The sequence below is a fragment of the Aythya marila genome (assembly GCF_965140915.1).
Source record: "Aythya marila genome assembly, chromosome: 2".
NCBI classification, from domain to species: domain Eukaryota; kingdom Metazoa; phylum Chordata; class Aves; order Anseriformes; family Anatidae; genus Aythya; species Aythya marila.
The window spans coordinates 17,913,725-17,927,193 of NC_139043.1; the positions used below are offsets into that span (position 1 = coordinate 17,913,725).

A 13,469-nucleotide genomic window follows, 5' to 3' on the forward strand; every position below is an offset into this window, starting at 1 on the left:
GGAGACTTACTTATCACCTTAAAAAGGAAAGTAGGACACTGTGCAAAGGGCCTAGTTCATCTGAGGTGCAACTTAGGAGCAATTTCTATAGAGCCATATACTTTCCTCCACCCCCTTATAAACTCCTTGAGGAAGGGTTCACTACTAGGGCCTCAACAGTTAGATACAATAAAGAACTAAGACTGGGGAAATAGGAGTGTCTCCTCACTCTTTGCAGTAGATGTTAGGAGCCCCACCTTGGTTCTCTAATGCTTTAGAGAAAAATTGCACTGAGACAAACAGGCAACTTACATATACCCTGTCCAAAAAAGGCCAGTGACTTACCTGATCCTTTCTGTTCAGTCCTCAACAAAAGTGATGCACTCCACTCCCTGTCCCGTGCCCCTAACCTGAAGAGGGGACCCTGAAAGAAGCCTCTACCACTTCCTTCGCACTTGACCAGACCAGTCCCTCCCCTGCAGCTTGAGACGGCAGGGGCTCCATTCTGTATAGATTCTAGGGTTGGAAAGTTAAGCCACAAAGTGTATAATGTCATCAATAAATGGTCACATGAAACCCAGCAGTGGTCAGCATCAAGGCTAGAGAAGGAGGATAGGAAGACTACCACAGTAGCAATACCTGTTTTTGTAAGAGGGTGGGTTACCAACTGTCGTATCAGATTGTTTTCAGATGATCGCAGTAGCAGCACGATATCAGCTGGCAGGGTATCCCTGTTTTTGGCTAGGAATCCACTCGCATTATACAGAACCTGTTTAAAAAGTGCATTTATGCATCTTATGGGCTTTTGGAAAGTAACTGTAAATTTAAGTACTCTGGCATGTGGCTTATAATGTACTGAGATACAAATAGTTTTTCTGCCACAAGGCTTACTCTCACTCACAGTCTTTCTTTAGATCACTGACAGTTGTAGCTTTTCAATATTGAGAACCATTATGGTGCAGATCACTAAAAGCAAATCTCTTGCTCCAAAGAAGTCCGAGACACTTCTTTTCCCTAATGCAGATGTGTTAACGTTTGTTTTAGCCAATGTGGATTCAACAGGAGGACAACCATACTGGTGTCACTCCTTTACACCAGTTTAGGTGTAAACACATAATTAACAATGCACCTGCTTTCAACCGTATCACACAGGATTAACCATATGATTGTGCAGTCTTTCTGTCCCACTCATATTGTGCCACACTTCCTACAGATTTCTGTATTAATTATAGAGACAGCTTTCAAAGTCACAAGCTGCAATTGAAATCTCTCTACACACATGCAGGCATGGTATACCTAACTCAAATGTACCTCCAGGACTCATGAAATGAACAACAAGAAAACCTGGCCAAAAGGTGACAAAAGGTAGAAGATACTGGCATGTTTAAATTCAAAAGAAAGCAAAAAAATAACCCACTGACAATCTTAAATTACAGTAAAATAAAATAAAATAGAATAAAATAAAATAAAAGCTTGTAAAGAAAGAGGAAAAAATATTCTCCAGGTTCACAGTAAATGGGATTAAAAGTAATGAGTTTAAATCACAGCAATGGAAATTTAAGTTCAGTGGTAGGAGAAACTTCCTAATGAAAAATGTTGTTCAACACTGGAAAAGGCTGGTGGCATCCCCAGCTTCAGTGGCTGATATCAGGAATGGTACAGGCAGAGATGGCTCCCTGCTCCTCAGCAGTGACATATGCCACATTTGTGAAATGTAAGTTGCTTGAAGGTGAGGTTTAGAGGGGTCTCCCCTGGTCTTTTCTAGCTGGCTGTGTCATACAAGGGGCAAGTTATCTTCCATCAGCCAATGGGTGGGATGTTGCCTCTTTCCAGGCCAACTGCTCCAGTACTGCAGAGGCATAACACACTTTCCCATGTGAGACAGTGATGCCCAATCTATAAAACTGAAAAGAGCTCAAAAGAGAGTCATGCTTCCACAAGGCAAGGTTCAGCTGGCCAGTGGCATCTTCCCTCAGCACATCAGCAACTCCTCCTGAGGTTGTAAATGCATATGCAATAAGTCATCTAGTAGAGGAGGGCAAGATGCTGCTTATCAAATGAAGCAGAAGGCAGGGCCTACGCTGTCTGGCTGATGACAAAGTACAGGTCTAAGAAGTAAGGCTGATGGGGTGAATGAGTTAGGATTTGGGCTAAAAGGGAGAAAGAATGGAGCTGGAGCCTGATCTGAAGCAGAGGGAGAAAGCACAGCAGAAGACTTAGGGGAATTAGGGTAAGAAGCTCCGAGTTGTGTTACATAATGGTGATTTTTTGGTTCTGCTATAGTACAGTCAGTTCATCTACTTGGTGACATCTAAGAAAAAACACAGCTCTGATATTGATTTTGTGTGTATGTGTGTATGAAGGAAAATAAATTTTCAATTTACTTTTGAAGTGTATGGCACTGCCAACATTTCCATGTCAGGTCTGAATAGATGAAGGCTGAGAACCAACCCAGCTGACCTCTTCCATTTCCTTCCAGCCCTATAGTTCCCCAGTCCCCATCCAATATCATTAGGTCTCTTACCTTTCCTGCATAATGATAAATCCCAAAGGTTAGATCTACTCTTTTGGGTCTCCAAAAATACTTTGACTTCAAATTGTCTTCAAATTTTTCTGGAATGAAACACGTAGTTTATCTTACTGGAGTTAAGTCTATCTTACTGGAGTTATTGTACAATAATTGTCTTCTGAAGCTGGATCCCTTTAAAGATATTGTCTAACTTTTCAGACAATGCAGTGGCACAAAACAGACTGATGTTTTTAAGGGAAAAGGAAGAAAAATGTTCTTGTAATGAAAGGCACTGTGTAGAGAATATGGGACATCTTAAATCAGTTATTTTCTTTTTACTTTTTTTTTTTTTTAATGTGTGATGTCAGAAAATCATTTACCTTTCTAAGATTTTGATCTTCATATATGAAACAATGTAGTAATCTTTCCTACCACATTGGGGAATTGTGAGGAAACATTTACCAATTGGTTGGGGGCTCTGTACTGGAGACTCAGAAGCACTGAATTTATCAAGATCCAAATCACGACATATTCAGATGTTTTAATTTTAATTTCTGAATAGAAAGAATAAGACACATAATTTGCCGAAGGACACTGAAGCAGGCTTGCAGCCATTATTCTTAAAGGATACTAAAATTCTTGTTCAGATATGGTTCGTTGAAAATCTCAGAGCTGAACTTTATGGCTGAACATCTTGGCATATGAACCTAGAGCTCTAGCTCAGTTTGATCTTTATTTTTTAAGCCCTGTAGCTAAAAATTCCTGAAGGCAAAAGAATTAAAAATGTGGACCAGCAGCTTAGGTTCATTTATGCTCATCATGTTTCTTAAATCAGCTTCAAAGATATTTCCATCCTTGCACGCATGCCTCCCAGAAATATACTGTGACACTAAAGTTTGGGCTCACTGAAAATACACAGCTAGCATATACCCCAAACTGGACGTGGCAAGCAGAAATGTAACAGGGAGACATCCTACAAAACTTTTAAATAAACCATAAACTTACCTACAAGTGTCTGATCTGTTGCTTGTGGGAATCGACTTTCCTCATCCAGCAGGGATAATAAACCCATTGGTTTCTGCAGGAACATATCTAAGAGTGGTCTGTTGTCTTCATATTCTATAACTCTTGCATCAACACCTTCATATAAATACTCATTCTGTAACAGGCAAGAAGGCACATTTTATCAGTGTATACAGGAACACTCCAGAAAATAGTTCATGAATGGTCAATTGTAGCAAATTAAAACTACATGGATAAGTATGCCAAAATGCTAAAGACATCAAGGTTTTAGTGGAACCAATGCCAGTTGGAATGTATCACACTGTCAAGCTATAGATTTTAATTAGTCTCTGGGTACTTAAGGGCTTCCTCTGGCATATTTGGTAAAGATGCTTCCCACGAATAATGCAAGAGCTAAAAAAACAGACTTGTAGAACTGAAAGATTTGCAGAAAGTTTTTGCAGATAGAGATTTCAGTCTCTACTTGCTCCCCTGGTCTGCAGTGTAAGAGATATTTCTTAATCATCTGGAGCTATATTTACTTTCCAAATTTATTGCTTAGATCTATCTGATGTACAGTGGCCAAGATTTGCAAAAGTGACTCAAGATCAAAGAAGCCTCAACTGTTTGACTCCCATCCTCAAACACCTGGAAAAGCTCTTACTTTGAGAAGGATGGTGTGTATACTTTCTAAAACTTAATTAAATAAATTTTCTCAGGTTGACCTCTACAATATTTTTCCTGCTTTTAAGAAACTGCAGAAAAGTATTCAGCATGATTAAAAGACGATAAAGGAGCTTTTTTTTTTTTTTCTTTGCTGAAGACTGCAAATATCCTTGACTTCTCATTGAGACTGAGAGTAACCTATTAACAAAAGCCATGTCCATGGTGTGTTGCAATGTTTTTTTCTTGAAAATCTTGAAAACCAGTTAAACTATATGTGATGAATAGAAGAATGACTGTCTTTAATCCTTCAGCATGTCAGAGGACAGGCGTGGATTTATGAAGAGAAGGATGCTCTAGGAACTGCCACCCCTCCACAATGTTTGCCTGTATTACCTAATGCAGTAGCAGTTACCCACTGCACAGTGCTCCCATATAAACCAGGGCTACCTTCAGTCCTGTGTGGACTGCTCCCCACATTATGAAACATGTAATTAAGCCTTTCGATCTATTTTTAAAAAACACCTCTCTTCCAAAGGATAGGACTTTATAGAAGTGTTTTATTAATTTATGATGTAATGTCACAGTTGTGCTATCCTGAATTCATTGTAAATTGAGTATCATGAAAATGAATGATGGCTAATATTAATGAGTTCAAAGACCTCTAACCCCAATGACCTTTCATTATGTGTCATTCACTTGAGTCTGAATGGCAGTCAAGCATGAGTGAAGAAGGCAGCACACCGAGTGTTTCAAAAAGCAGTTAACTGCCATATACAACAGAAAAGCACACATTATTAGACTTCATACCTCTTCATCTCTAAGCCAGAAAGAAACTGTAAAATTAAAAAAAAAAAATCAATAACACTGTCCTGGAAATACTGACCTAAATAGATCTGCTGATCCGTTTGAGAGAGAAGACAGAATATATACCTAAACTTTTCTATTATCCAGATTGATCTAATTTGTCAGGATGCTCTTAATTCAAAGGATAGATTATGGCTCAGTGTATATGATTATACAAGGGTGTGAACAGTAAGAATCTCTCCTACAGCCCCATGAAGGCTCTGCATCTCAGGTGCATCACATTAACTTCATTCACTTTCCCCCTGCAGCAGTGGACAGGTGGAGTTTTGCTTCTCATTTTAATCAATGACCTGAGCCACAGAACAAGACAGAAGAGTAATAAATGTATCGCTGATATAGGTAAGAAGTTAATTATATACCTGTAGGAACTAGAGGCAGGAAAGGAATGAGTTTGTGTTATCTCCCAAAGATAACAGTGGCATAGGGGCAGCTTAACCGAGGCCTATGGCTCCATGGACACACAGATGTTACATTAATGAAACCAGCTGTAACTGCTCAGGTTTATCAGGACTACTCTTATGATGGTGGAAAAGGGAAGATATTGCAGATGATACTGCTCTGGATAAATCTGTCAGAAACGAGTGTTTCAGTGACACTCAGACATCCTCAAAGAAGCTCTCTTAGACAACGACACCTAATGATTGACAAAGAAGGACATCCTCTTGTAGACAACATACCTAATGATTGACTTTTTCCTACTTCAAATGCTTGTGTGAAAGAGTTAAGAGAACTGATAGAGGAATTCTCCCTGAAACTGAAAGGACCTCTTTATTAGCTGCTCTGCAACACCATAGCAGCAAAATCTGCTCCCCCTTCCTGCGCTGCCAACGCACAAGGCCTGACCTTCAATGCCTTTGGTGTATGTGACCACTCAGCCTTCAGTGCCTGCATCCTGACAACTGAATGGGATGTGAGCGTTGACAGTTTCTGTAATGCTACCATCTGCCCAGTAGGATATAGAGTGAGTTCACTTCATCACCTCCCATGGGCTTCTGGAGGATGGCTGATAACCAAGTCTTCCAGGCACCAGCATGACAGATGGCTCAGAATTAAGAGAGATCATATTACATTTTCTTATGCAATTGCTGGTCTTCAACCATATTATTAAGATACAAGCAGCAAGCAGAAAAGCTTTCATGATGCACATCATGAAACTGTAATGAAATAGATCTTATTTGAATTAATAAGCTGAATCGGCTACAGGATGCTGTAATCTCCCATGATGTTTTATGACAAGAAAGATCCTTAAAATAGCAGCTGCTCATTGAAATTCTAAAGCATAATCCACTAGACAGTATTCCTATAGATGGGATGTCAAAAGGAATGACTGAGTTACACTTATACTTGGGCTCTTATCTTATCTAAGTATTTTATGGTGACTTCTCTGTGATCAAAACTAGGTAATATTAGCTTGTGCAGCCTGGTTTCACTTAATAACAAAATAATCATTAGATACATTAGGAAATTATCTTCATGCTTAATAAATAAATGTAATACAATTTTTCTAAAAATGCAGCACAATGACACTTTGGTTTAAATAGGAACACCAGAGAGTTATTCAAAATAAACATTTTCCAGCTTTAAGTAGAAGATTGTTACATGAATGTAAAAACAAAACAAAACAAGAAACACACATTGCATATATAAAATGCAAAAAGTAGAATCCTTCTGACTGACAATAACCTTACCACTTTCCAAAATATTTTAGATATTTGACATTATGCTGTTTAATTTTCATAGAAGAATCACAAATGAGAAAGAAATGGGAAAACTGGCTGGCTGGACAATGTTACCTGCAGATCAGGGAGCTAGCAGAGAATTAACTTACATCGGTACAGTAGCTTACATGTTAAAGAAACACCATGAAGGACAGGACTGAAGGCAGAAAAGTTGTCCTTTGCTTACTGTTTTGTCCTTTGCTTACTATTAACCTAACAAAACCTCATGCCAGGATTCGTTCCACCTAACAATATATACATAAAAGATGTGACCAATTTGAGAGCCCACATTGCCTTCCCAGTCAGTGGAGACAGACCTACCTGTGTCTCCATGGCCTACAGGGAATCTAAACTAGCTTAGGCTATACTCAGACTTCCTCTTAAATTAGGGAAAGAAGATTGTATTCAGGTCTAAACTGTTTTATTCCTAAATACAAATATTTACTCAACAATAAAGAATAAATGCCTTTAATTTTTGACTTGACTTCTGCCACAAAGATGCTCTGCTCTAGCAGATACCCTGAGCCTCCTGCTGCTATATAAGCAGTGTCCCTTGGAAGTTTCTAGGCAGACTCGATCTCTGCTCATAAAAAAGCACGTGATGGGCAATCTCTGACAACATGGTATTAGTTGTACCACTGAGCCAGACTGAGATCCAACAAAGTACTTTTGTTTAGGAAGCCAAAGGTGAATTGGGAACCAAACTGGAGATGGAGCTTATGTGCTTTCTTAAATCTGGAACCAAGGAGTTAAAAAGGTTGGTCTGAGCGGGGTGCTGCTGAATGGCTTATACCTCAGTCCACTTAGTTCTTTAGACCTGCATGATAGAGGAAAATTCATTATGATGTGTAATTATTCTTTTTGATTCAAGAAAATTATATGATGTTTTCTCACAAGGTTTTGATTTCCACCCAAACAGATACAAAATCATTATAAATTTTAAATATTAAAAAGACAAATTAAATATTTTATCTCATTCTAATCTGCATATTCATCCATGAATCCAAATTCCAGATTATTATTTTCCGTCGCAGAATAGAAGCAATCATTCCTGTTGCCCCTACACAATTAGCTTTGTGCAGAGGCAGATGCTGTGACTGCTGTCAGCCTGAACACTCCACAAGGCTACAGGTGTAGCCTCAGTGGTGTTGCAATACCATTTAAACAAACACTGACTTTTCAGGTCATTTAGAAGAGAAAAAAATACTTATTCTATATTTTAAGTAGCAGGGAATTTTAAAGAGCAGTCCTGGGTATCCCCTGTAACCACAAAATATTTTCTATTATTCTGCATTTGTTCTGCAAATATTGATGTGGGGCCATATATAATTTTGGACTGGGAAAGTGTGGGCACGCAGTAGGAAGGTATTTATACCCTACATGAAACTTTATTACAATAAGCAGAAGCATCGCTTTGTGAACTTATTTTTTCTGCTTGTTCACTTCATCTTTGACATATGTGGTATACACCAAAAAGTTTGAAAAGATTATTGAAAACTAGCAAAACCACATTAGGAGTATAACAGTGACATTAAATGCTAAGACAAACATTGAGTATAATGGATTTTTGAATACTGAGCAATTCTCTTTGTAACTTTCATTCCTGTAGAAAAATTTCAGCATCATTTGGTGCAAAAAAGTTAAAGAGGAAACAAACAAAAGCTAAAGGAGAAAACCTCCTATAATCAGAAGTTTATGGTCACTCATGGGAAAAAATAATCTCTTCCTTAGGAAAACCAGAGGCTGTTCTTTCTTAAGCATTACCCAGACTTCTCTTATTTACTGTATCAGTGCAAGAAAGACTGACACAGAGATGATAAATGAGCAGCAAAACCAATTTTTCTCTGCTCAGTGAATGGGAATGGTACAATCCACTGTATCTGTGTATGTCTAATCTTTTTTATTACTACTATTATTTTTTTTCCACTTCAGTTTTTTGGGCAACTTATATCACTCCAGTAAACAGATGTTATGTAAGACATATGACATTCATTCATTCTTTTGAGACAACTGCAATGAGGGTGTTCCTTCTTGAAGGGTTGTGGGTGACTGCTCCCTGAAATTTGCCCATATTAAAGGGCATCTTTGTATGGTAATGAATCGCTTCAGAGAGGCTGCCTGGGGAATTTACTGAACAACAAAGGTCAGGATTTTTGACCACATTCTAAAATACTATTCCTATCACTGCTGAGGCTATATTTTAGTAGGCCGCACCTCTGAGGAAAGCAAAGCTGTGATCACTTTTCAGATTCAGATACAAGAAAGAACCCCTTGACAATGCTAAAACCATGCTACCTGCAACACTGAAAGTACAACTTAGTCTCATGAATTCATTTAGTATTGGTTTTTATTGCTTACCTTGCCAAAAAAAATGATTTGCCTTGCTTAATTATGAAATCATTGCTTATTAGGTTGACATGAGTTTATTGAGAACTAGGCTATGATCAGTTGATTTAGGCCTTGTCGTACCTCTGTTTACTTGTGACATGAAAAAGGCAGAGATACTTGACACCTTCATTGCCTTTTTTTTTTTTTTTTTTTCCCCCCCACTAATCTTTGCCTTTCTTGCCTTCAGCAATTCCAGGTTCCTGAGACCAAAGGGAAAGTCGGGAGCAAGAAGATGTACCCATGATGGAAGACGATCAAGTCAAGGAACTTATGAGCAAAGTGAAAACATGAAAATCCATGGGACCTGGTCAGTGCCTGGATTTACCTGGGATGAACTATTCATCAGTCTGTCCTATTTCAGTTTCAAGCTGTTAGAAAAGCTGTTAGAAACAACAGTAGCCAAGAGCACTTTCTGTGTGAAGTAATGCAATTTGGAAAGAAAACACCTAAGTAATTAGGCTAATTTTTCTCTTAGATCTTATTAAAAACAAGAAAAGACTTGTGACTGAGAAATCTCCCCCCCCCCCCCCCCCCCCCCCCCCAAATCTATAAAATAACTACAAGATCTAAGAGTGCAAGACAGCATTGCCTGAAACAATTCAGAATAGGAAAAAAAAAACAGTGACCAATTAAAATTGAAATCCTCTTCAGTCCTCTACACTGACAACACACACATGTACATACCTGAATACCTAGACACATTCCAAACTTCTACCTGTCTAACCTTCAAACAAGCAGTGATTAAAGCTGACAAAATACAGTTTTTCTTCTAATACTTAAAATTAGTATTCAGGAGGAGTTTGCTCTATAGATCACAAAATCAATAATTTCAATAAAACAGATAAAGTATTATTTCACCTAAAATGTGAATGTTGACTGTTCTGTTTTTGACTGTTCAGCATTCTGATATATATCTGTTATTTTTTCTCCAGACATGTAATTTCTTCACATAACAATATTGAATAATGATTTTAAAATGATTTTTATGGAATTATTTAGAAAGTTGAGATAATCTTTATTTATTTTTTTTACTGTCCTTTTCAATTTCATAAACTATTATAGTTAAAATTCTGTTCCTTTTCTCTGTTTCACATCAAATTATTTAGATTAAATCCATCATGGTTTAGCTTATATGATCTAGTTCCTGAACAAGAACAAATTAAGTGTGATATTTTCAGTTTTTATTAATGGAATTTCAGTGTTCATTAAGTTTATTAGCAAGCTATTATGAACATTACATTTAAAAATTATGGTACCACTCATTTATGTTTTTACTCTGGAACCACACACTACATCACTCATGTTATTACTCAGAAAAATAACACAGCATTTGCATCAGTCTGATTATCACTGTGCTATGTTGCTTAGATACTGTACATTTCAAGTTTAATGTATTTTTTGCAGGCATTTTACTTGCAAATAGCAATCCAACAGTGCTTCACATAATGCATACTCAGAAAGCATTTGTTATAATCTGCAATTTATGACCTACTATGGAGAAGGAACAGTGTAATTTCCTGAGACAAGCTTTCATATGTGCAGCAATACTGAAGCTTTATCAAAATATTCAAGACATACCTGTTCCCAGGCAAAGACATGTTGATTGAAGTAGAACTGAATTTGTTCATTGGCAATGTTGATACAGAGTTGTTCAAAAGAATTTTTTTTGAAATTCTCAAAGCCAAAGATATCAAGAATTCCAATGTTCAAACCATCATCATTTCCACTGTAAAGGTTAAATAAACTTTTTATTGTTGTACCTTAATTATTTTACAACAACTATCTTCATTATTGTTCCATGAAAGCACATAATAGGAAAAACCTATACAGCAGTTGAACAGGATAGTTTTTGCTAAGCCATATTTTTCTTAAAATAACAATTCATTTTTATTTGAAATACAATAAATGCACATAAATTCAAATATATCTGTATTTGCAGACCAGATAAACTGAAATACATAATGACCAAGTCAATTGATAAGTGTATGGAAGATTTACAATTTATTTTTAAACTAATATTCGCTAGTTAACAATCTGTTGTAGAAAGCTGATATGGTGCAGAAACAACACAAAGTTCTTTTTGTTTCTGTTGTAATAAAACAGGCATTACTCAATATCGTACCTTGAAATTAAAGATTGATGACATTAGATAATATTTCTTCATATTTCTTATTCATAGCAATTAAAACTGCTTATTTTAACATGAAAGTCTGAAAAACGAATAGCTAGACCTCCTATGCATCTAATAAGTACTTCTAGTATTGAGTACTGGAACTTGACATGAATTTAAATTACCAATTAAGTTCAGAAAAGTACTACTAGTAAAAACTTCAGTTTGAAATTTTAACTAAGACATTTTGAGGAATATGTAGTAATTTCTGCAATTGTAACAAACCTCTACTAATTACTTGTTGAAACAAAAAATAACAATATAATTTAATAACAACCTATAGTTGGCATTAGCATTTTTTCCAAGCTAAATTAAAATAAAAACACATTCTATCTATAGCTACGTTGGAGGGGCTATCTGTAATAATTTTTATTTTTTTATTTTTTCCCATAAAAAGTGTAGGAAATTGGATATGGAGAAGGAGCTTCAAGATACTAATGAACAGCACTTTGAATAGCATCTTTGAGAATTGCATTGAATAGCATCTCATGAATTGCATTGTTTCATAGTGGAGGAACCAAAGACATTTACTCATTTTGACCTATATTTGTGACTATTTTATCTGTCTGGAAATTACATTTCTGGTGATCAGACTGATGCAATTTGTCTTTCCAGTTCCTTCCCAGAGCTAATTACAAAAAGATAGCAAATAAAAAATATATTACTACCATAGCAACAAATCAGACTTTTTTTTTTGTTTTGGTTTGTTTTGGTTTGTTTTGTTTGTTGTTTGTTTGTTGTTTTTCTACAGTGAATATTTTAGGTCAAACTTTCTCCTTCCTCACCAGCACAGTAAATATTCAATTTGAAAAGGACTCTGCACATGAGAGAGGCACACAGATTAGTAATGCTGCCCATCTATCATGCATTTAATTCTTTTATTTACTGATTAAAATTCTGTTGAGTGTTGTTCTGTTGTAACCAAATATTTGAAAGCTTGGACAGATTTCAGGATTGCAGCCTTGGCTTTAATCTGATGTTACAAAAAAAAAAATAATATCCATGAAATCCAGATTTGCAAAGCTATTTGTTGTTGATATTCCATTTCAAGTAGTTATAAATTCATGCCTTTTCACTGCTATTAGCAGCCAGAGAGGGTCCTGACCTACAGAATCCACAATGTAAGCTGTATAATTTCTTCTTCAGTTAATTTGCAAAAGGTATAATATCCTCATTCCCAGTATCTTTTTTGTCTGTGTTTTAAATGTCACTCTGTAAGGATAGAGTGGACATTAACCTCAGTAAATGTGTTCGGAAACTACTCATATATACATATAACCACTCATAAAAACTGCAACATAAGCAACAACATGGGTGCAAATAAGAGCAGAGTTTAACCTATGTAATCAACAGATGAATGAAAGAGTTAACCTGACTGTTAGGAGTAAATGGTATAAGGGAAAAAATAGTTAGCATGTAATTTCAATACAATTACACATAATTTACAAAGGGTTAAATGAGTAAAAGTTAAACAGGAAAACACCAGATGCCTGTGCTATCCATACCTACTGTATTGTCACTGCATAGCATAAATAGGATTAAAAGTATTTTAATAGTGCTGTCATAAATAAAAAAGTAGCAGAGAAAAGTAGATGAGAACACTAAGTGCTCCAATTTAGACAATCCTTCTCCTACAGAAAAATCTCTTTTTATTCTGGAAAGACTTCTTTTACCTTAAATGTTTGTCAGGTTTGAGAAGAGTGTTGATGCGATTGACTATCCAGCTAAAGAGGCGCCCATAGAGTGCTTTGGCCATGGCATCTCTGACATCAGTGGCTTTTTCCACAGTGTTGGGACGAATAATGGTTTCTCCTCGAGTTACTACGCAGTGAGAGGTAAGTGCCTCTTGCAGTTCATCTGCCTGAATACACAGCAAGGATGCACCTGGGAAGTAAGGTCACAGCTCAGAGGCAGATTTCTGAAGAAAAAATATGCATGTCAAGGCTGCAAGTACAATGTCTTACCAAATAAGGGGCAAATCACAGCCTTAAACTATGACAAACAAGGGTGTTCACACCAGCCAATGGTAAGTACCTAATTTAGCCTTCCTACCTTCCACTATAGTCAGTAAATGGTTCAAAGTAGAGGCCTTTAGGTGTTCTAAGTTGCTCCCTCAAGGAGATTGCTTCTCCAAACTGTCTATGGAGAAATGTTAGGGAATCTAGGTGACCAT

General features: G+C 36.7%; 1 protein-coding gene across 1 annotated transcript in view; it reads right to left on the bottom strand.

Annotated features, from left to right (window-relative positions):
* The window catches only part of LOC309875222 (myosin-IIIa-like), a gene marked incomplete at both ends in the record, with an annotated part of 58,144 nt that overhangs the window by 30,790 nt on the left and 13,885 nt on the right, over nt 1–13,469 (bottom strand). Inside the window, 5 exons of the mRNA XM_082754370.1 lie at nt 619–748; nt 2,504–2,592; nt 3,494–3,647; nt 10,705–10,852; nt 12,970–13,180. Of these exons, the coding sequence (XP_082610496.1) occupies nt 619–748; nt 2,504–2,592; nt 3,494–3,647; nt 10,705–10,852; nt 12,970–13,180 (732 nt within the window). The remainder of the gene's footprint in view (nt 1–618; nt 749–2,503; nt 2,593–3,493; nt 3,648–10,704; nt 10,853–12,969; nt 13,181–13,469) is intronic.